This window comes from Protopterus annectens, chromosome 9.part0 (assembly GCF_019279795.1).
Source record: "Protopterus annectens isolate FY-2018-M chromosome 9.part0, PAN1.0, whole genome shotgun sequence".
NCBI classification, from domain to species: domain Eukaryota; kingdom Metazoa; phylum Chordata; order Ceratodontiformes; family Protopteridae; genus Protopterus; species Protopterus annectens.
In genome coordinates, this window is record NC_056743.1 from 1,057,615,977 (window position 1) to 1,057,640,935 (window position 24,959).

Consider the following 24,959-nt stretch of genomic DNA (forward strand, 5'->3'; position numbering starts at 1 on the left):
GACAAATTATTATCGGAGGGATAAAACTTCAAAGTGGGGTAATTCCAGGGTGACACTGTCCTCTCTGCTCTTTTGTCTTGCCGTTAATCCATTAAGCTGTCTACCCAACAGATTAGGTCATGGTTACAATTTGGGATCCAGAAAGCAACCAAGTATAAATACTTATCTTTTTTTGGATGACTTAAAACTGTACAGTTCATCAAATGAGGAGCTGAAAGCACAACTGCAAGTGGTCAAAAGCATTTTTAGATGATACAAGAATGTCATTTGGGCTTGGTAAATGTACAAAAGCTGCAACACCAAGAAAATATCAGTCTGGGACAGGAACGTGATATAAAGGAACTTGAGCAAGAGGGAGTGTATAAATATTTGGGAATTGATAAAGGATTAACAGTAAAACATGAACAAATGTGATCAAAACTCAGTAAGGTATACTTCAGAAGACTAAAACTAATACACTGAAAACAGTCCTGACATCTAGGAACAAAGTCTAAGCTATAAATCAATGCACACTTCCTGTTCTAACTTAAAGTTTTGGAGTGATTGATTGGTCCCAAAATGTAGTGGATCAGTTGGTCAGGTAAACAAGAAAAATGTTTTGTGTTTATCAAATTATATATAAAAAGTGATTGATTGGTCCCAAAATGTAGTGGATCAGTTGGTCAGGTAAACAAGAAAAATGTTTTTTGTTTATCAAATTATATATAAAAATCGGTGTATATGTTCATAGGTAGGGACTAGGCTATCTGCCCGAAGGCATTTATAAGCCTAGCCAGAACGTGTTGGCTTTCACCGCCCCCTTAGATTAGTTCCCTGTGCCTCTGTCCTGCAGAGCCACTGAAGTGATCCCTGGGGTAAACTTTCTGTTTCCCATCCACTCATCAAGGTTTCTCTTGAAGAGTGTTAGCGAGGAGCTCTACCTAATGTAGATTGGAATCTTGGTCCAAAGCATGGGAAGTCTCTAGGTCAGGTATCTATCCCTCCAGCACGTCCTATGTATTGTTGTGGTGAGGTTTAGATTCCCTAGAGTGTGTGGCTCGAGGGGATAAGGTTTTCTTTAGGAGGAGCATGTCCATCAATTCTGGGTTGGACATGGCCTTGTATGTCAGGCAGAGATCACCTCTGAGTAGACAGAATGCAACCGAGTACAGCAGGAGCTTCTTCAGTCAAGCTGCATAGGGCATCTGCTTAAGGCCAGTGATCCTCTTGGTGAGGTACTTCTGTGGCCTTTCCAGCTGTTGCAGGTGTCTTGTAAGATACATCTCAAATGGGGCGTACTCTATGATGGGTCTGATGAGTGATGAGTAGAGGGACACAATGACCTCTTTTGATCTGGATGCAAACCCTTTTGTGATTAGGTGGGCCATATAGAAGGATTTTCTAACCACTTTGGCAATGTGATTATCAAAGGAGAGATTACTATCTACTTGGGTCCCCAAATCCCTTATTATGTTTTCTGTATTTAGGGGACTACCACCTATGTGGTAGTTTGTGGGTACTTTATTTTTTCCAAAGGGGATGACTATGCACTTTTTGGCATGTAGCTTGAGGCCATGATTTTGACACCAGGTATCTGCCTCAGTGAGACCCTTTTGGAGGATGTTTTTATCAGCCGGAGAATCAATTATAGCCCCTAGTTTGCAGTCATTTGCGAACTTGGTCAGCCATAGTCCTCTTGTGCTTGCCTGTACCTTTGAGAAGTATATGCTGAACAGGAGGGGTCCTAGGACTGAGCCCTGGGGAATGCCACTTGTAACCGGTTTAGAGTCGGACTTAGCTCCCGCAACTCTCACCATGTGGGTTCTGTCTGTGAACCAGTTGGCAACCCATCTTGTGATGTAGGGGTTTATGTTCAGGCTGGTAAGCTTGTCTATAATACAAACCAAGTTCTATGCAGGTGGGGGATGCACGGCCCATACCAAATATCCAGAAAAAAGATAGGCCAGCAGAAAAAGCAGGAATGATGCAGAGTCAAAAATACAATATATAAAGGTTTATTTGTAAACCCAAATAACCACAGACCGGTTTCGGCAGAATATGCCTTCCTCAGTGTGTTTCAGACGAATAAACAGAGGATATTCATATACCAATTGGTTCCATAATACATATATTTTTATAATGTTGTTTTTTATCATGATGATATACGTTTATCAGATTTTTTGCTAACCTAGTACAGCAGGATATTGAATATTTCCCCTGTATTTTGCACTCTGCACATTTCTGCGCACTTTGCTTTGACTACATCAGGGTGGTTATCAAATTCATTCCATTATTTGCTATATTTATAATATATTGTCTTGTTATAATATATTCTCATGTTATTAATATGTTCCATACATATTTTAGCATAACTGGTCTATCTAAATATGTATACTGTTTTGCATTTATTTTTTAAAATTATCATTACTAGTATCATTCATTTTGAATTGCACTGTTTTTGGTGTCCCTACTCTTATTCATGAATATTAATGAATGACAGGGCAGTTTTTATGCTCATTGGTCAATTCATACTATATATATGCATATGTATTTTTCATCCTCTGTTTATTCGTCTGTAACACACTGAGGAAGGCATATTCTGCTGAAACTGGTCTGTGGTTATTTGGGTTTACAAATAAACCTTTATATATTGTATTTTTGACTCTGCATCATTCCTGCTTTTTCTGCTGGCCGAGCTTGTCTATAATACCAGAATGGGGAATGGTGTTGAAGGCCTTTGCGAGGTCTAGGTAGGCTGTGTGTACCGCCTTTCCCTCATCTATAGCCTTGATAACTCTCAAAGAAGTCCACCAGGTTTAGGAGGCATGATCTGCCCTTAACAAAGCCGAACTGGGTAGAGTCCAGTGTTTGGAGGTTCCCAATGTCTCTGTTAATGAGTTCCAAGCTAGTCAAGCTTATAGGGCGATAGTTCCTGGGGTCTGTTGTGGCTCCACCTTTGTGGAGCAAAATAACCATTGCTGCATGCCACTCTATAGGTATGTAGCCTGTGGAGAGGCTGAATTTGAACAGTGTGTTTAGGTGAGGGGTTAGGTCTGGTCCCATTGATGCTTTGTTTTTTGGCTTTGGAGAGGGCTGTTTTAACCTGAGTGTCTGTGATTTCAGGGGCTCTACATTCTTATGGTATGGTTATGGGCCCTTTTGGGGTGGGGGGTTGAAGTTTGCACTGAACCTGTCTGCCAGGATGTTGGCGATATTGGTCAGTTCAGTGTATTTTGTGCCATCTCAGCATTGCCACTTAGATTCTTGACATAGCTAAAGAATGCCTTGTAGTTATCTTTGGAGTCCTTAGCAATTTTTCTTACAGATTCACTTTAAAATGTCAAATTACCGCAATTTCAAAGTTCAAAATATTGAGATCAGAATGTCGAAACAGGAATACACCGAAACTTAAAAACATCCCATAACATTGAAACAGACACAGCGAACCTATACTTCCTATACTCCACCACAAAAACATACAAAACCAAATATACAATAAACTATTCAAGATTATATAGTTCTTGTTCTGAAGGAGGTATGGGACTCCTTGAAAATGATTACATATATAGATCTGCAATCATAGGACTGCATACATATTTGCTGATCTCACCAGATCCAAATATAGTGAAAGTTTGAAAACATGAGGAAAAAAAGTCTAAAGATGGCTTCTCTTATTTTAGTAGAAGTATATCAGTATCAAGCTGGAATGGAAATCAGACCAGAAGTACATAAAACCAGGCAGCAACTGAATGTGCCAAAAAAAAAAAAAATCAAAGAATATAAGGAGAAGGATTAGATGGGAAGGTAAGAAATGTGAAAAAGGTATAAATATTGTAGCAGGTACAGAAAACTCCTGGAACAACCTCTTGTTGATTAGGATTTGATGTAGGAATGGTTAAGGATAGCTGAATTTAAACCAAAAGATGAAACGTTAACATTGACTGCCCAGGATAGTGGACTATGTACACATTGGTTTACAAATCCATTGAATATGTACAAGAAACAGACAAATGCAGGTTGTGTAAAACAGAAGTGGAAACATTCTCACATCTTGTTATTGGGTGGAAGTCACTAATGGCAGAGACTTGTATATACTGAGAGGCATAATAATGTGGCAACAATGTTGCAATAGGGATTGTGCAAACATTACAACACTAAAGTATGTAGAAGCACTGTAGACATGAGCCATAAACCATTGCAGAGAGTGATGAAGTTTATATCACATGGGATCATCCATTACCAACACTTCAGAAAATAGATGCAAGAAATCCAGATATACTAGTCCATGAAAAGAAGACAAAAGTTGCACTGATCACTGAAACTGCTACGCCCAGTGATTACAGTGTCTTATGCACACAGACACAATGTCATAAAATACCAGCATTTGCAGACAGAAATGAGAGCAGTGTGGGAGAAGGACACACAGACAATAGTAGTAGTAGCAATGGGTCTCATAAAAAAAGAATTTACAGTTGTTTTTAGACATGTAAACAATACATGTAACTCCATATAGATTACAGAAGGACTCAGTTCTGGACACATTGCAGATGTTGCAAAGAGCATTTTTGGCTAACATCAATGAATGAAGCAATACTAATTTCATGAACTTTAATCATACATTGACTTAGCAGTAGGGTCAATTCCCATTATGGTACTAGAAACCCAAAAGATTTGGAGACATTAAACCCGACAGAATCCACCATTCAGTTGTGTTTGAAAATCACCTCTTGGTTGTAGACTTATTTCATTTTCAAGTGTTTTTAAAAGACAAGATATTGCAACAAATTATTATTTCATAAGCTGGATATGGTCACATGTTAAAACAAGAAACATGGCATTTTGTATTGCATCTTGAAATAGTCGCCATACTATAAGAGATGAAAAAGCTCAATATGATACGGATTTCAGTGTTTAGAGTGGATTCTGGTTCACACAGTCTGCCCAGCCTATTTATTTTATTTTACTTCTATGCTGGTTCTGGTTATAATGTTTTACCTGTTTTCTCTCTCTGCCTCATTGCCCTATCACATATAGGTGTAAATATATGTTTTTTTTTTTTTTGTGATTTCCAAAAAGAATGTTTAATCAAGAACAATCAAAATCAAACATGTTGTGAGGTCCCCACTCTGTGACAGTAATCAAGGAGCCTGTATCCTCAGCACTGACACTGAAGAGGAACATTCACTTTCTTACCCCGAGCAGTTTGGCTGTTGTGCGACCTGCGCTGGTGCTGGATTGTAACACAAATAGTTTTACTAAGGGGACCACACAAAACTACACCTCTGCCTCAGCCCTCCAGGAAGACCTGAACCTCTGGCTAGTGAAACACTACTCTCCAAACTTGGTTTAGCTTTCCAACAAACTGTGGAATAGTTTTACTAAGTGGACCCCACAAAACTACACCTCTGCCTCAGCCCTCCAGGAAGACCTGAACCTCTGGCTAGTGAAACACTACTCTCCAAACTTGGTTTAGCTTTCCAACAAACTGTGGAATAGTTTTACTAAGTGGACCCCACAAAACTACACCTCTGCCTCAGCCCTCCAGGAAGACCTGAACCTCTGGCTAGTGAAACACTACTCTCCAAATTTGGTTTAGCTTTCCAACAAACTGTGGAATAGTTTTAGTAAGTGGACCCCACAAAACTACACCTCTGCCTCAGCCCTCCAGGAAGACCTGAACCTCTGGCTAGTGAAACACTACTCTCCAAACTTGGTTTAGCTTTCCAACAAACTGTGCAATAGTTTTACTAAGTGGACCCCACAAAACTACACCTCTGCCTCAGCCCTCCAGGAAGACCTGAACCTCTGGCTAGTGAAACACTACTCTCCAAACTTGGTTTAGCTTTCCAACAAACTGTGGAATAGTTTTACTAAGTGGACCCCACAAAACTACACCTCTGCCTCAGCCCTCCAGGAAGACCTGAACCTCTGGCTAGTGAAACACTACTCTCCAAACTTGGTTTAGCTTTCCAACAAACTGTGGAATAGTTTTACTAAGTGGACCCCACAAAACTACACCTCTGCCTCAGCCCTCCAGGAAGACCTGAACCTCTGGCTAGTGAAACACTACTCTCCAAACTTGGTTTAGCTTTCCAACAAACTGTGGAATTTTACTAAGTGGACCCCACAAAACTACACCTCTGCCTCAGCGTTCCAGGAAGACCTGAAACTCTGGCTAGTGAAACACTACTCTCCAAACTTGGTTTAGCTTTCCAACAAACTGTGGAATAGTTTTACTAAGTGGACCCCACAAAACTACACCTCTGCCTCAGCCCTCCAGGAAGACCTGAACCTCTGGCTAGTGAAACACTACTCTCCAAACTTGGTTTAGCTTTCCAACAAACTGTGGAATAGTTTTACTAAGTGGACCCCACAAAACTACACCTCTGCCTCAGCCCTCCAGGAAGACCTGAACCTCTGGCTAGTGAAACACTACTCTCCAAACTTGGTTTAGCTTTCCAACAAACTGTGGAATAGTTTTACTAAGTGGACCCCACAAAACTACACCTCTGCCTCAGCCCTCCAGGAAGACCTGAACCTCTGGCTAGTGAAACACTACTCTCCAAACTTGGTTTAGCTTTCCAACAAACTGTGGAATAGTTTTACTAAGTGGACCCCACAAAACTACACCTCTGCCTCAGCCCTCCAGGAAGACCTGAACCTCTGGCTAGTGAAACACTACTCTCCAAACTTAGTTTAGCTTTCCAACAAACTGTGGAATAGTTTTACTAAGTGGACCCCACAAAACTACACCTCTGCCTCAGCCCTCCAGGAAGACCTGAACCGCTGGCTAGTGAAACACTACTCTCCAAACTTGGTTAAGCTTTCCAACAAACTGTGGAATAGTTTTACTAAGTGGACCCCACAAAACTACACCTCTGCCTCAGCCCTCCAGGAAGACCTGAACCTCTGGCTAGTGAAACACTACTCTCCAAACTTGGTTTAGCTTTCCAACAAACTGTGGAATTTTACTAAGTGGACCCCACAAAACTACACCTCTGCCTCAGCGTTCCAGGAAGACCTGAACCTCTGGCTAGTGAAACACTACTCTCCAAACTTGGTTTAGCTTTCCAACAAACTGTGGAATAGTTTTACTAAGTGGACCCCACAAAACTACACCTCTGCCTCAGCCCTCCAGGAAGACCTGAACCTCTGGCTAGTGAAACACTACTCTCCAAACTTGGTTTAGCTTTCCAACAAACTGTGGAATAGTTTTACTAAGTGGACCCCACAAAACTACACCTCTGCCTCAGCCCTCCAGGAAGACCTGAACCTCTGGCTAGTGAAACACTACTCTCCAAACTTGGTTTAGCTTCCCAACAAACTGTGGAATAGTTTTACTAAGTTGACCCCACAAAACTACACCTCTGCCTCAGCCCTCCAGGAAGACCTGAAACTCTGGCTAGTGAAACACTACTCTCCAAACTTGGTTTAGCTTTCCAACAAACTGTGGAATAGTTTTACTAAGTGGACCCCACAAAACTACACCTCTGCCACAGCCCTCCAGGAAGACCTGAACCTCTGGCTAGTGAAACACTACTCTCCAAACTTGGCTTAGCTTAGTTTTACTAAGTGGACCCCACAAAACTACACCTCTGCCTCAGCCCTCCAGGAAGACCTGAACCTCTGGCTAGTGAAACACTACTCTCCAAACTTGGTTTAGCTTTCCAACAAACTGTGGAATAGTTTTACTAAGTGGACCCCACAAAACTACACCTCTGCCTCACCCCTCCAGGAAGAACTGAACCTCTGGCTAGTGAAACACTACTCTTCAAACTTGGTTTAGCTTTCCAACAAACTGTGGAATAGTTTTACTAAGTGGACCCCACAAAACTACACCTCTGCCTCAGCCCTCCAGGAAGACCTGAACCTCTGGCTAGTGAAACACTACTCTCCAAACTTGCTTTAGCTTTCCAACAAACTGTGGAATAGTTTTACTAAGTGGACACCACAAAACTACACCTCTGCCTCAGCCCTCCAGGAAGACCTGAACCTCTGGCTAGTGAAACACTACTCTCCAAACTTGCTTTAGCTTTCCAACAAACTGTGGAATAGTTTTACTAAGTGGACCCCACAAAACTACACCTCTGCCTCAGCCCTCCAGGAAGACCTGAACCTCTGGCTAGTGAAACACTACTCTCCAAACTTGGTTTAGCTTTCCAACAAACTGTGGAATAGTTTTACTAAGTGGACCCCACAAAACTACACCTCTGCCTCAGCCCTCCAGGAAGACCTGAACCTCTGGCTAGTGAAACACTACTCTCCAAACTTGGTTTAGCTTTCCAACAAACTGTGGAATAGTTTTACTAAGTGGACCCACAAAACTACACCTCTGCCTCAGCCCTCCAGGAAGACCTGAACCTCTGGCTAGTGAAACACTACTCTCCAAACTTGGTTTAGCTTTCCAACAAACTGTGGAATAGTTTTACTAAGTGGACCCCACAAAACTACACCTCTGCCTCAGCCCTCCAGGAAGACCTGAACCTCTGGCTAGTGAAACACTACTCTCCAAACTTGGTTTAGCTTTCCAACAAACTGTGGAATAGTTTTACTAAGTGGACCCCACAAAACTACACCTCTGCCTCAGCCCTCCAGGAAGACCTGAACCTCTGGCTAGTGAAACACTACTCTCCAAACTTGGTTTAGCTTTCCAACAAACTGTGGAATAGTTTTACTAAGTGGACCCCACAAAACTACACCTCTGCCTCAGCCCTCCAGGAAGACCTGAACCTCTGGCTAGTGAAACACTACTCTCCAAACTTGGTTTAGCTTTCCAACAAACTGTGGAACAGTTTTACTAAGTGGACCCCACAAAACTACACCTCTGCCTCAGCCCTCCAGGAAGACCTGAACCTCTGGCTGGTGAAACACTACTCTCCAAACTTGGTTTAGCTTTCCAACAAACTGTGGAAGTATGTCTTTGATAAGTGTTTAAGTACAAACTTTAACCAGTGTACCTTACTCCAGCTACCTGCCCAGGACTGCCAGCAGCCAATATCACCAGTCCCCATCACTATTCTAACCTAGACCCTCTTCCATTAGTCTCCTCTCACCTTTTTTGTAACTTCTATCTCTTTCAGCTGTAATCTTTCTGCTGTATTTCTACCACGATTACCCCTTTCCCACCTGAATAAATGTGGTAAAACTCCCTTTGGCCACTAGGTGGCATCCTTTCTACTATCTGGTTTACTCCCTTTTGTCTCCTTTTCTAACTCCCCCATATCGTTCTTTTTCTTTTATGTCTACCCTCTGTACTTTCTCTTGCTTTCTGGACCTGCCTATCACCCCTCTGTTTAACTCCTATAACCCAAATCTGTGCATTACCATAGCTTTAATTTAATTATTCTTTACTACACATACACTTAGGCTACTTTTTACTAGGTTACACTACATATACACATAGACCTAGTACAAACCTACCTGCTGTTTCCACATTTTACTGATTGTTTCTTTTTTTCTGTACCACACAAAAGTATTTGTGTCTGTTTTTCCATTAGACGCTGTACCCCACCTATTTTTCCCCTTTCCCTCCTCTCACACACTTATCTTACCTCTGCTTACAACACTATACCCCTCCCACTTCTGTAGTCAACCCCCCTCTCTGTTTTTCAAATACTCTCCTTTACCAATATTTCCCGCCTAAGACCTGTACCTGTGCTCCTCCTTCAAAACCCTCCACCCTACCCCATAAATATATCCCTATCTCTCTGGGCGCCATCTTTTTTCTTACCCCGAGCAGTTTGGCTGTTGTGCGACCTGCGCCTGGTGCTGGATTGTAACACAAAGTAAGATGTTATACAGCTTATTGCATTAAGTGATTCATTACTGTCTATACATTTTGTTAGATTTAGTTAATGATTATTATAGTCGCTGTGTAATTATGATGTGCTTTTGAACCTGCTTATACACTCGTGTTTGCGAGTTTGAATGTAGAAATATTACTACTCTTACTTGTCTGTTAGCATTGCTAATTTGTTACTGGACCACTTGCAACTACTTATTGAGCGTTGCTAACTTGTTACTAGACCACTTGCAACTACTTATTGATGCTGAAAATAGTGTTGTAACTTGTTTATTAGCGTTGCTAACCTTGTATTGAACCACTTGCATCTGTTTATTTGTGGAAATGTTGATTATTCTAACTCATCTGTTAGCGTCGCTAATTTGTTACTGAGCCACTTGTAACTGCTCATTGCTTCTGCGTTCTTTATACTACATCTTGCTGGTGTAGAACGGACGTGTTTTTAGCGTGCTTTTTATCCCAACCTAAAAACGGCATATTATACCATTATTTGCTCTTTTGGCCTTGGCATCTCGCTGATGATGCACTGATGTGTTAATAGTGTACCTCGCATCCCGTACCAAAGGGCGGAATTATTGCGCTATTAACTACTCTGTTGGCCTTAGCGTTCCCTGGATTTTCTGTTTGAAAGCTTTGCTAGCATAATAGACTATGTACACCTTATATAAGTAGCTATCTGTATACTTTGGTTAGTACCTTAAGTGCTGTACATCATAGTTAAGCTGTTTAGGTTTTGCTTATGTTCGTACTTATTCCTGCCGATATCGGCGCGTTAAGCTTATACAAGGCATGTTCCAGTCATACCTTTACCTTGTACGCATTGCGCTATCCCTCAGTTGGCGCCTTTTTAGATGCTGAAGTTATTCAGGTAAACTGTTTTCACTGAATATACACTGCAAGCATTCTGTATCTTTTTTACATATATGTTTGATAGCCTGGTTTAGCTGCGCTACCATTCTATTATAGGCGTTTAATCGCAGCCCCCTTCCTGCTTTATTTGAGTTAAATCTCACATTTGTAATATATGACTGTAATTATGCTTGCTCATACTGATGCTGTAATACTCTCATTGTGAATGCTTATTCACACTCTCACCGTGAATACCTAATAGCTGTTTTTCTAACCAGCAATTTGATTCTAGGTATATTACTGTTTAGTATTTTTTCTTTTGATTAAGTTGATACTGTTTATAATTGACAATTGCTAGCAAATATTTTACTACATTTTTGCCTTACTATCTTCCTCTTTCTTCTCTTGCTATTACAGTAGTTTTACTAAGTGGACCCCACAAAACTACACCTCTGCCTCAGCCCTCCAGGAAGACCTGAACCTCTGGCTAGTGAAACACTACTCTCCAAACTTGGTTTAGCTTTCCAACAAACTGTGGATGTATGTCTTTGATAAGTGTTTAAATACAAACTTTAACCAGTGTACCCTACTCCAGCTACCTGCCCAGGACTGCCAGCAGCCAATATCACCAGTCCCCATCACTATTCTAACCTAGACCTTCTTCCATTAGTCTCTTCTCACCTTTTTTGTAACTTCTATCTCTTTTAGCTGTAATCTTTCTGCTGTATTTCTACCACAATTACCCCTTTCCCACCTGAATAAATGTGGTAAAACTCCCTTTGGCCACTAGGTGGCATCCTTTCTACTATCTGGTTTACTCCCTTTTGTCTCCTTTTCTAACTCCCCCATATCATTCTTTTTCTTTTATGTCTACCCTCTGTACTTTCTCTTGCTTTCTGGACCTGCCTATCACCCCTCTGTTTAACTCCTATAACCCAAATCTGTACATTACCATAGCTTTAATTTAATTATTCTTTACTACACATACACTTAGGCTACTTTTTACTAGGTTACACTACATATACACATAGACCTAGTACAAACCTACCTGCTGTTTCCACACTTTACTGATTGTTTCTATTTTCCTGTACCACACAAAAGTATTTGTGTCTTTCCGCTCCGTTCGCCCTTCGGGCTCACTCCGCTCCCCTCCCTGCCCCCAAATTCCACCCGCCCCTAGGACCTCTACATTTATCCCCCACAAAGACACACCCCTCTTACTTCACAGCCAATCACATCCTAGACCCACCCAACCAACCTCTACTATCTTCAAATTGATTTCCCTCAAAGACACACCCCTCGTTTATCACAGTCAATCATATCATACACTTCATCCACACCACCTTCTATATAGTTTTCCCTCTCCCACTCCCTGACCAACCTTCCCTTAATACATTACTAACATCCCTGCACAGGCCCTCTTAACATGCCTAATTATACTCAACATTTCCTTTTACTAACTTTCCTAACTACTCTCACCTCTACCTATCTCTTAACCTTCTATGAACTACCCCTACCCTTTACTCTTATAATCCCAACCAGACATACCCAAACATCTCCACCTATCTATAAACTATCTCAATACCATCCACAAAACCTCCTATCTTCAACCTAAATACCACCACCTTTCTCACATAAAATACTTTATCTACAACCTTAAAAAACTTCCTAACTACTGCTGCAAACCCCCTCAACTCTTCAACCCTATAATATCTTGCTCATTAATAGATGGAGATATTCACCCCAACCCTGGTCCAAACCCCTCCCCAATTCCCACTAAATGCCACCCATTCATAACAAATGGTACACTATCTACTAAACCCCCCAAATCGCTATCAATTGCTCAACTAAACATACGAAGCATTTGTAATAAAATAGCACAAATTCATGCCCTTCTAGAAGTTCAACAGTTCGATATTCTCTGTCTAACAGAAACATGGCTCAAACCTACAATAAAAGACAATGACATTATTCCCCCAGGCTACAACATCCTAAGACAAGACCACTTAAACAAAAAAGGTGGTGGGGTTGCTATTCTCTATAGAACAGGACTGCAGATTAGTAGAACAAATCATAACCTTTCATCTGACGCTAGTATTGAAATAATTATTACAAAACTGCAACTCAACCCACAAAAAACATTAAATATTATCTGTACCTATCTTCCCCCAGGAAAAAATCCAACCATATTAGAAGACCTACTAAACTGGCTCTCACTAAATCACCCTCAAGAAACAATACTCTTAGGGGATTTTAACATTGACTGGAACTTATGTAAACAGACTAATCCATCCACCCTTATTAACCTGCATGGCTTCTCTCAAATAATCAACTCCCCAACTAGAATAAACAGCTAATGCCTTTAACACTTTCTTCACTTCAGCCATACTAAACCTAGCTAATCAACAAAACCCAGATACCTCCAAACTATTTACACCTAGCTCTATTCCCCCCCATTTCACCTTAAACCCATACCCACTTCTCAAATATTGTCCTTACTTCATAAACTAAAACCTACAACCCCCTCTGCTGACCGATTACCAGCAGAATACCTCCAACTAGGTGCAAAAGCCTTAGCATACCCCATCTCTATACTTATTAACAGGACAATAAAAGAAAGTACAATTCCATCAGTCTGGAAAATCTCTTATATTATCCCTCTTTTTAAAGGAGGTGACTCTACTGAGTATTCTAACTACCGCCCTATAGCATTACTATCTCCGCTTGCAAAAATTATGGAGAAGTGTATCCACAAACAGTTACTAAATCACCTACTAGACCATAAACTCCTGGCTAATTGCCAACATAGGTTTCGACCATACCATAGTACTAGCACAGCCTTACTATCCTTCATCAACTCAATTAACAAAAACCGCAACAATAATACTCCTTCATCGGCATTCTTCGTAGACCTGTCCAAAGCCTTTGACATGGTCAATCACCAGCTTCTTCTCCATCGTTTAAAATCTTTCTCTCTAGCTAATCCTGCCTTATGCTGGTTCACATCTTACCTAGACAACCGCAAACAAGCAGTTCTATGGGGCAACCAACTCTCTGATCTTCTCCCCACCACTATAGGAGTCCCTCAGGGCTCTAATTTAGGTCATCTTTTGTTTTCCATTTTCATTAATGAACTTCATCTAGCTACTCCACAAACAACTTGCATTCAATATGCAGATGACACTACCATCATTTGCTCAGCCTCAACACAGTCAGAACTTCACTCTCTCACACAAAACACCTTCTCAACTATAGAGCAATGGTTCTCTAATCATTGTCTTCTCCTTAACCCTAAGAAAACCAAACTCTTGCTCTTCTCACCTACCCACTTGTCTTCCTCTATCCATTTCACGCTAATATCTGATAATGGGACCATTATCTCTCCTGACCAAACAACAAAACTCTTGGGTATTACTACTGACAATCAATTAAAATTTGACAATCATATTAATCTTACAATAAAATCGACCAACAGAAAACTAGGCTCTCTCTACAGAATCAAATCTTTTCTTACCCCTGAAGCCAAAATTACAATAGCTAGAACCCACTTAATCTCAACCCTTTTATATGCTTCCTCCATATACACAAATCTTTCTAAACATAATCTTAGCAAACTTACTACATCATATAATAATATTGCCAAATTTGCAACTGCCTCTCCATATAGAACTCATCATTGTTTAAATCTCAAGAAGCTTGGGTGGCTGGAACTACCACACCTCATACAATACTATCAACTCACTATTGCCCATAATGCCCTACATCACCCTGACAACACCCCAATACTCTCCACCCTCATAACGCCCTATAACAATCAGAGGTACCTACGCTCCACCAACAAATACTGGTCCAAACATCCCGATCCAAAAATTCAGCAGGTGACTCCACATTTTCCAACTCAGTTGGCAAAATATGGAACAAGTTACCACAAGACCTTACATCCCTAACTTCACTCTCCCTATTTCAAACTAAACTAAAATTCTTCCTAAATAACCATTGGCTCTGTTCTTGTCATAACCCTGGTTAGCTCTCTTTTTTTCCATCTTTATCTGATTCCTTAACAACCTTTCTCTTTCTTCTCTTCTACATACTCTAACAGAGTATTTAATTTTCTTCATCTTTTCTTTTTTTACCATCCTAGATTTAGATTCTACTCAAAAGTTTATACAACCTGTTTCAAGATTTATTGCATATGTTTTTTTGTTTTCCTATTATTGTATATTGATGTATATCTTGACATTGTTTAGTAGTATGTAGTGGAGCTTTTCTCCCCGGGCCTCCACTGAAAATGGACATATATCCAGTTGGACTAGCCCGGTAAACAAATGTAAAATAAATAAATAAATAAAATAAATAAAAATAAATAATACAAATGGATACGCTCAGTATTTCCAGATGCAGATCTCTCTGCATCAAGCACAATTTCACTTAAGAGCACCCAGGGAACACAATCAGTCAGGGGTTGTATTCTTCTATATAGCTGTCCAGACCCCCAATAAGACTCCCCAATGGCACAGCTTAGAGTTGAGTCCTTGGCTGGGGATCCAAGCTAAGTCCTTCTACACCCTCTCTGTGAAACCAGCGCTTTGTGTCCCTGCTCCAAGCAGCTGACGCACACATTTGTTTGAGATTTGATATTCAAGTGTGCGCGCGCGCGCACACACACACACAAACACACATACACACATGACACTTAAGGCTTGCACAGATTCAGCTGCTGTGTACCCTTCTGCCCCAGACTATAAGGTAGTTATTACTGCCATCAGAACCTTTGCCAGCTACGTTAAGGCTCTTACAAGGGTACCCAATTATACTGAATGAAATTAATATTAATACAAATGGTAATGTTGAACAAACAGCAAGGCTTTCAGGCTGGCAATAGTTATCACCAAATAAATATATGTAAACACTCTCCAAGGCATAGCTATACTCTCTCTCTCTCTCTCTAAGCTGACTTATTTCATTATTTAACTACTGTAGCATTTTCCTCCATGCCTCACTCTCTTCCTAAGTCATCCTTTCACTGATCTAAGTATCTCCTCTAGCCTCTCAAGTGCATAAAACCATTCCCAGATTCCCTGCATCTTACATTATACCTGCTAACATTTCCAACACCTGGTAGGCATGATAGGAGACAGGTATTAGGCTCACTTCCTACATGTTATGTCTAGAAATCATACTTTTTTAGTTATTTATCCTTAGAGAAATAATTCATTAATGCAAGCACTTTTTATTAAAATAATGGCAAGTAAAAAAGGCAAGATATGGATGGCCAAATACATGATGAAACATATATAAAGTAAGCAGAAATAACAATAATATTTGTGCTAAACTCCAGCAGATATTCTGTACTTTTGTACGTTTCTTACCACACAGTAAGAAAATGTCATCATATCTCATTGTATTAACATTTTGTTTGGGTAATTTGAACTTTAATTCCCTTTTCGAATTGTTAGCCACTATAATGTTGTGTGGCAGCCAGTGTTCTATCAGATCATTTTATCTTCAATAGTCTTCTGGTGTATATAAAGCTAACAAACTATTAAGATTTACCATTTCATTTAGTATAAAATAATATTAGGTTCATAGACATTTACAAGACATGCTGTCCAGCCAGGAGACCACTGTGGAGCCTACCCCAATTTTCCAACTGCCCAAGAACACTGTCTGGTTAACTGACTTACTCAAGGTGAAATAGCAGACAAGTGGAGGCTGAGGGAGTCAAACCCAGTCCCACATGACACAGCTCAACAACATCTCATAGCTTTCATTCTCTGCTCTACCTGCTATTCTTGAAATTACTTTTGGTGGACTATCTGAAAAGCCTTTAGTCAAGCAATTCTTGAATTGATGAGGACTGCTATGGATGATTAGTTTTGTAGGGTAAATGATGGGAAACCTACAATGGCAGCTAAAATTGTAGAAATGAGCTATCATTACTTCTGAAATAAAGGACCGTATGAGCACTAGTACCACCACAAGTAACATTTCTATCCATATCGGATGGCGAAGTGGTACAGCGATTGCGTTGTCGCCTCAGAGCAAGACGTTCTCCGGTTCAAATCTCAGCTGGGGTGCCTTCTGTGCAGAGTCTTCATGTCTACCCTGCATCCATGTGGGTTTCCTCTGGGTGCTCCAGTTTCCTCCCACATTACAAAGACATGCGTCTGGAGTGTTTCTCTCTGGGCCTCCACTGAAAATTGGTGTTGTTCCAAGTCGGACTTTTCCGGTAAACAACTATTAAATAAATTACTAAATGTGATAAAAATGAAACTCTGTCCTAATTGTTCAGTTCCAGTTTGGCCCTTTCTTACTTACAGTACCTTTGAGAAGAAGAGGCAGTAAAGGGATTATGGGTGGACTCATCTTCGCTACTGTCAGCCGATATGCCCTGTGGTTCCTGGAAGGATCCTGCAAGAGGAAAAAAATATTAGTTTTTTTTTTTTCATTGCCAGACACTCCTTTTCACTGGTAGTTCATTCATGCATTAGCTCTTTTGGGAATTAAATTTATTCTGAGCTGTCTGTCCCTCTGTGTCTCTTTCAAACAAAGTGTGCAGAACTGAACTAGAATCAGCATTTTAAGCAAAGATGAGAAAAAAAAGACAATGGTTTACAGTACAGTACAATTTTTAATTTCATCTTCACAAGAGTAATCTCAAGACATCAGCAAGTAAAGCCTTGTTTAAGATTTAGGGACAGCAAAGCAGAGCAGAAAGACAAAGAAGGACTATTAATTGTCTGAAACATTTATCTGACACCAATTGATCAGACTGGTTGAATTTTTTCATCCTTCTGAGCTGTGCTGATCAGTGCAGACTAAATTTGTGATTCTTTGCATTGTATCCTGCCACCAAGTGGCTGTTTCTAAAATGACTCTTTCTTGAGGGATTATACTTCTATAAAATATCACAAAGTTCTTTTCAAGTACAGAAGTGAAATTAGGAACCTTGGAAATCCCCATAAGAGTAAATGACACAGATGATAATTGGACAATGACATTTAAGCAGTTAAAGCCTGGAACATGGATAGCCAAAGGTACTCTTTGATGGGAAACAGGTCAGAAGTATTCAGAGTGGATGTCTGAGTCAGGAACATTTTGTCAGAAACTGCACACATGAATGAGGACAAACGTGTCAAGCTGAAATGAAAGCAATGAAATGTTCATTCTAAAAGCTCAGCTGTTGTTTTTCATGTGGCACAGTTAAATAACACTGTTCTAAGAACTAGTTGCAGTCATACCTCTCAACCTCTTAGAGCAAGAAATCAGGATAAAGCCATAAATAAAAGTGGGACAAAGGACCAAAAATAGGGACAATTTTTAAATATTGTTCTTACAAACTTAGAAAGTTGATAGAATAACAGATTTTGCATTAGCATGAATTTTCTGAAGGATATGAAGTCTGAAAGTCAAATGTCTCTCATTATTTTTTCAACACAAATCTTTAATGATTTGTCACTAATTTGCCAGAAAACCACTCTTTTATAAAAAATGAACTAAATATGAGGCAAAAATCTAGACATTCCGCAAAAATCTGTACAGTTGAGAGGTATGCAGTGTGTGTGTGTGTGTGTGTGTGTGTGTGTGTGTGCGTGTGAGAGAGAGGGAGAGAGAGAGAGAAACGGTAATGAACAACAGTCATCTTTAAGGAGATGTTCCATGTTCCTTCTAGTAACAAACTATAGTGCTTCATATTACCTCTCAACTGCCCAGAATTTTACAGAATGTCTAGATTTTTGCCTCATATTACAGGTCTCTTCCTTATAAAACTTATGGTTTTCTGGAAAATCATTGAGGAATAAAGTCAATAAATAATGACTGAGCCTTCTGTTTCACACTTCATATCTTTATGCATGTTAAGGCAAAACTTATTATAATAGCAATTTTCTAAGGCAATATTTAAAATTTGTCCCTAATTTTGGGTCTTTGACCGTCATTATTTTTGGCTTTGTCGAAAAAAAACTTCCACAGCTAGGTCGGATCCAAAAGCAATTTAATGACACATACAGATGAATAAACACACAGGATAAGCGATGTCGCGCTGGTGCAGCGGTAGCATTGTTGCCTCACAGCAAGAGGTTCTCCCATTCGATTCTCGGCTGGAGTGCGGGAAGTGCCTTCTGTGTAGAGTCTGCATGTCCTCCCCGCGGTTTGGTGGGCATTCGAAAGACATGCATAAATGGGCATGCCTTCATTGAAGGTTGAACGTCGAGCTGGCACCTCGGCGTTCGTCAAAATCTACTGCCAATCATTAGCGGACCAGAGTTCCGCTGTGGCGGCCCTAACCGGGAAAAGCTGAAAGACAACAACATAAGTGCTTTCTTCCCTACTGAAGGGACTTCTTCAGACAAATTCCTTGCTCATAATCCAGTCCTTTTAAAAGAAACTACACCCCTTTAATAACTGAATAATAACCATCAATAGTTAAATATGGAAATTCCACAAAAAATATACCTACAATTAAATACAAACATCATACATCAAAAAAAATATGTACAATAAAAATGAATGTAATAAAACTGTGAATGCCATAAAAAACAACTCATACCATTATCCCACGATATGTTTCAATTTCAGTACACAGGCGATATTGATGCTTTCCTTGATACCAGGGGGTTGGGTGACATTTAATCTTAATCGCCACCTAAGCTCACAGATATCCAAATGTACATCAAGTACTCTCCCCTCAGCATCCTTTACTAACTGCTGCAAGACCAAAAATTTAAATATGTGGTCCTTATACTCGTAAATGTGCCTACTTAATGCATTTGTCATTTTGCAGTTCCTAATATCCAAAAGATGTTCATTGAATCTCTCTCTAAACCATCTGCAAGTCTTCCCCACATAAAATGCGAGGCATGACTGGCAGCCAATAAACCACATTTTTACTGCTACAATTATAATGCCCTGTTAAATGAATATCTATGCCATTCAACCTGAAATAATCTTTTGTCTCGATTATATTCCTACAACAGGTTCCCATGCCACATTTAAAATTCCCACAAATTCTAGTGTGTGTTATCCCATCCTGGTATCCCTTAGATTCAAGTAAATTCTTAAAAGATCTGTCTTTTCTGTAAACTATCATGGGGCCAAACCCACCTTATGACCAATGTGGTGGTCATATAACAGAATTTCCCAATTCTGCCTAAGAATTTCAGCAACCACCTCAGCATCTAAATTAAATGTTGTAATAAAACTAAGCTTCCTATTGGGCTGGTCAGATTCATCATTCTGAGGAACCTCCAACTGCAAATTGTTTTCATCTAACCTTCCCAAAGAAGGCTTATAAATTCCATCTGCCCACTTCCTAATCACCTCTTTGGCCACTTTATGCACCAACCATGGGGGATATCCTCTCTTCAGAAACATTTGAGAAATAAAATCCACCTCTACTTTAAATTGATCCTCCTCACTCACCATTCGGGCAGCCCTCACCTAATTGCCCCTTGATGATAGACTTTTTCTGGAAATGGGGATGCCAACTATCATAATCTAAATATGAGTTGGAAAAGGTGGTTCATAGGTTCATAGGTTCATACTAGGCTATCTGCCCTAGGGCATTTATAAGCCTAGCCAGAATGTGTGTGGCTTTCACCACCCCTTAGGATGAGAATACTATACCCATTAGTTTGCTGTGCCTCTGTCCAGCAGTGACACAGAGATGATTCCCGGGGTAAACCTACGATCTCCCATCCACTCGTCAAGATTTCTCTTGAACAGAGTCAGTGAGGGGCTCTGCCTCACATGGACTGGGATTCTGTTCCATAGTGTAGGGAGTCTCTGGGTGATGAATCTGTCCCTCCAGCACGTCCTATTTACATCCGTGTTGAGGTTTAAGTCTCTTGCTCTCGTGGCTCTGGTGGATTTGGATTTTTTGAGGTGGAGCATGTCCATTAATTCCAGGTTGGACATGGCCTTGTATGTCAGGCACAGATCACCTCTGAGCAGACGGTATGCATCTGAATAGAGCTGGAGTTTCTTCAGTCGGGCATCGTATGACATATGTTTGAGCCCCTTTATCCTTTTGGTGAGGAACTTTTGGGGTCTTTCCAACTGCTGCAGGTGTCGGGTAAGGTACATTCCGAATGGGGCGTTGTACTCAATCATTGGTCTGATAAGTAAAGACTACAGGGGTACAATGACCTCTCCTGATCTGGATGTGAATCCCTTCATGATCAGGTGGGCAATGTAGAAGGTCTTCCTAACCACTTTGGCAATGTGAGTGTCAAAAGAGAGGTTACTGTCAACTTGGGTCCCCAGGTCCCTGATAACTTCTTCCGTGTTTAATGGATTACCACCTATGTGGTAATTAGGGGTTACCTTGTTTTTCCCAAAGGGTATGACTATACATTTTTGGCATTTAGCTTAAGGCCATGGCTCTGGCACCAGTTATCCATTTCTATGAGACCTCTCTGGAGGATGTCTGTGTCTGATGAAGTGTCAATTATGGTGCCCAGTTTGCAGTCATCTGCAAATTTTGTCAGCCACAATCCCCTATGTTTGCCTGCACTTCAGAAAAATAAATGCCGAACAAGAGGGGGCCCAGGACTGAGCCCTGTGGGACACCGCTCGTGACCGGCTTAGAGTCTGACATGGAACCAGCAACTCTAACCCTGTGTGTTCTGTCCTTGAGCCAGTTTGCAACCCATCTTGTGACATATGGGCTTACATCTAAGCTGGTGAGCTTTTCTATAATGCCCGAGTGGGGTATTGTGTCAACGCTTTGCTAGGTCAAGGTAGGCTGTGTGAACTGCCTTACCCTCATCAATGACCTTAGTGACTGTTTCGAAAAAGTCGACCAAGTTCAAGAGGCAGGATCTGCCCTTGACAAAGCCAAATTGGGTAGGAGCCAGTGTCTGTAGGTCCCCAATGTCTTTATTTATGAGTTCCATTATGATCCTCTCCATAGCTTTGCAGACAAGGCTCATCAAGCTTATGGGGCAGTAATTTCCAGGGTCCATAGAAGCACCGCCTTTGTGGAGTGGGACCACAGTTGCCGTACGCCATTCTTTGGGTACGTATCCTGTAGTAAGGCTAAGATTAAACAGCAGCCTTATGTGTGGGTTTAGTTCCTCATTGGGTTTGTGTAGCACACAGCCGGGGACACCGTCCGGTCCCATTGATGCTGTGTTTTTTGCTTTAGAGAGAGCAGCTCTCACCTTGGCATCTGAGATGTTTGGATGGCTAGACTCTGGTGGGATAGATATTTCTCCTTTTGGGGGGGAGGGAGGGGAGAAATTTGCACTGAACCTGTCTGCCAGTATGTTGGCAATGTCTGTGGGTTCAGTGATTTTTTTATCATTTTGGACTAATTCTGAGCATATCTGGAAGTTTTCACCCAGGTTTCTAACATAGCTAAAGAAGGCCTTATGATTGTCTTTTGTGTCATTAGCGATTTTTCTCTCAAAGTTGGCCTTGGATGATTTTATGAGTGATCGTAGTTTTTTGCTAGTATTGATCAGAGATGCCTTCCCTTTTAGGGATTTTGCTCTGTCATGTAGTAGCTTTCGCCTCTTGTTGTAGAGTTTGTTTATGGCTGGGGTCCACCAGACCGGGCGCCTGCCTTTGGTGGAAAGGGTCTTAATTTTATTAGGGACTGCGTGATCCATACATTCCTGGAGGTGCTCGTAGAAGGCATTTGTAAGGGTTTCAGCAGCGTGGGTTGTGGTTTCCACTGGCTCGGAGGCCTTGAAGGATACCACTCCAGTCTTAAGAAGTGTGAAGTTTTCTTTTGAGAAGTTCTTCACTGTGGTCTTTTTTGCTGGGGGTGGGGGCGGGATGTGGATCTCCAATGAGATTAATTTATGGTCTGATCTCACCAATGAGGGATATACTTCCGGTGTGGAGCATTTTGTCCCCATGTTTGTGATGATCAGGTCTAGTATATTTTCTCCTCTTGTGGGAATGGTGACTAGTTGTTCCATAGCATTTGAGTTTATGAACTTCAGGAACCTTTGGGCTAGGGTGTTGGGGCTTGAGTAATGTTCCCAGTCTATGTTTGGGTAGTTGAAGTCACCCAATATGATGGTGTTTGGAGAGACATTCATACTCTCCAGTGTCTTCAGGAAGGCTGTGTGGGTTTCCTGAGTTTGAGAAGGTGGTCTGTAGCATGCTACAAACTGTAGGGAAGTTTTACCTATGGTTAATTGCACCTGGATGGTCTCCGATGCTTGATGCGTTGCCACTAACCTGGAGGTGTGGGTATCCTTTATGAATATGGATACTCCTCCTTTTGTGGTTCGGTCCGGATTTTGGGGCCAGAATGCATGATATGAGGTATAACCTGATAGTGCTGGGGTGCTCTCAGGAGCCTTGAACCAGGTTTCAGTCACAGCACAGACATCGATGTTCTCCATACTGAGGAGGGCTTCGAGGGCGTGCATCTTGAGGTTTAGACTTCTGGCATTGAGCAGTATTACCCTTAGTTTTTCTCCATTTTTGTTTTCTAGGGCGGTAGGTTTATCATTTGAGCCTTGCCTAAAAGGCACTATGGGGTGGCAAGAGCCTTTGCCAATATCCGGAAACCCAGGGTGACAGGTGCAAGCCATCCCTTGAAGCAGCGTGGCTTGTCAAGCATGTCATCCCAGGCAGACAGACATTGGATCCCCTTAGAATGACACCAGTAATTAAGCCAATTATTAAAGCTGATCATTTTGTCTCTGTATTGTGGCATCATTCTTGGTGAGGGTAGGATACTGCTCAGGGTCAGGGTCATACTGGCCTGGGCTACATAATCTGAGAGCTCCTCTATTTCTCTTTTCATGTAGTCCAGGGAGGTACATCTCAGGTCGTTCACACCAGCATGGACAATGACTGAGTCATACTTGTACTTGCTGTGGAGTGACCCGAGTGCTTGTGTTATGTGGCAGATTCTAGCGCCTGACAGGCAGCTTACTGTGATCTTTTCCTTGTTCAGTCTGGTGAGTGGGATGTCAGTGTGTCTGACTATGGAGTCACCTATAACAAGTGTGTCTGGCATTGTGTTTGGCCTTAAGGGCTGTGACTGTTTAGCACAATGACTTTGAGAACTATGTGTTGCATGTCTTATGTCTTGAGGTGGCAGTTGCTTGGGTGTCTGCTTTGGAGGCCTCTGTAGTTTTGGTAGATTTTTGATCAGTGCCTCCGAGTATGTCTTTGTGTGTTTATGTGTTTGTTTTGCAGTTGTGATAGTTCTATGTGAAATTGGGTTTGTGGTATGCGTGGTTTCCTTCTCCTCCTGTCTGGTCTTGCCAGTCCTGAGTTGAGAGAGCTCAGCCTCCAGTTTGGCTATATAGGGGTTTACGATAAATTTCTGATGTCAATTTCCCATTCTCTTTATCAACCTTTAGACAAATGTACAAATAGGTGATACTTTCCCTACTGTAGGTAAAGGTAAATTTTAAAAAATCAACTCTACCATTAATATAGTCAAGGAAATTGAATAATAACTCCTCATTGCGATCCCATATAAGGAATATGTCATCGAAAAATCGAGTATAACAAGAAATCCACAAATGGAAGTCACTTTTGAAGACATATTCATGCTTCCAATGGGACATGACATAGTTTGTAAACATAGGGGTACAAGCCGCCCCCATAGCTAAATAGGTGGCCTGTTTGTAGTACTGGCCCTCAAAATACACACAATTATTTTTTAATACAAGTTCCATTAGTACTACCAGTTAATTAATCATATCTTGATCATACATTCCTGTTTTTACTAACTGGTCCTCTAGCCAACTAAGGTGAGTCTCATGTGGCATTACTGAGAATAAATTACAAACATCAATGGTGACCAAAACAATACCATTATTGACTACTGCACTGTTTTTCCAAAAAGTGTCATGAATCCTTACAAATATATTGGAATGATTCCCAAGCCCTTTTACAGTTGAAAATCTAAAAATCTACTTATAAAACAGGTTTTCACCTGCTTACCATCCACTATGGGCCTGAACTTGGTGTTGCTCAACCCTTTGTGAATTTTAGGGATAGCAAAAATGTTATAAACCATGGGATAGTCATTCCTAATATATCTATATTGGTCCTCATTTAACTGACCCTCTAATACCATGTCCTCCAATGTTAGGTCAATTGTCCTGTTCATAATGTTAACTTCATTAAGGGAGCTTTCATCATAAGTTCCTTCCATTAATAATGCATTTATAGCATTAGAATAATCACTTAAATCCATTATCACTAGTCCACTGCCCTTGTTGGCTTCATGACACAAATGTTTCTATCTTTCACAATTTTCATAAGGAAATTGTATTCCTCCCTGTTCAAGTTATTCTTGGGCACTTCTTTTACCTGCCCCAACTGCTTTCTGATGTCAGCCTCACACACC

At 40.9% G+C, this 24,959-nt stretch overlaps 1 protein-coding gene across 1 annotated transcript in view; it reads right to left on the bottom strand.

Annotated features, from left to right (window-relative positions):
- Positions 1–24,959, bottom strand: part of RAPGEF3 (Rap guanine nucleotide exchange factor 3) — a 466,244-nt gene that overhangs the window by 81,964 nt on the left and 359,321 nt on the right. The window contains exon 23 of the mRNA XM_044083866.1: positions 16,954–17,041. Coding sequence (XP_043939801.1) covers positions 16,954–17,041 — 88 coding nt within the window. The remainder of the gene's footprint in view (positions 1–16,953; positions 17,042–24,959) is intronic.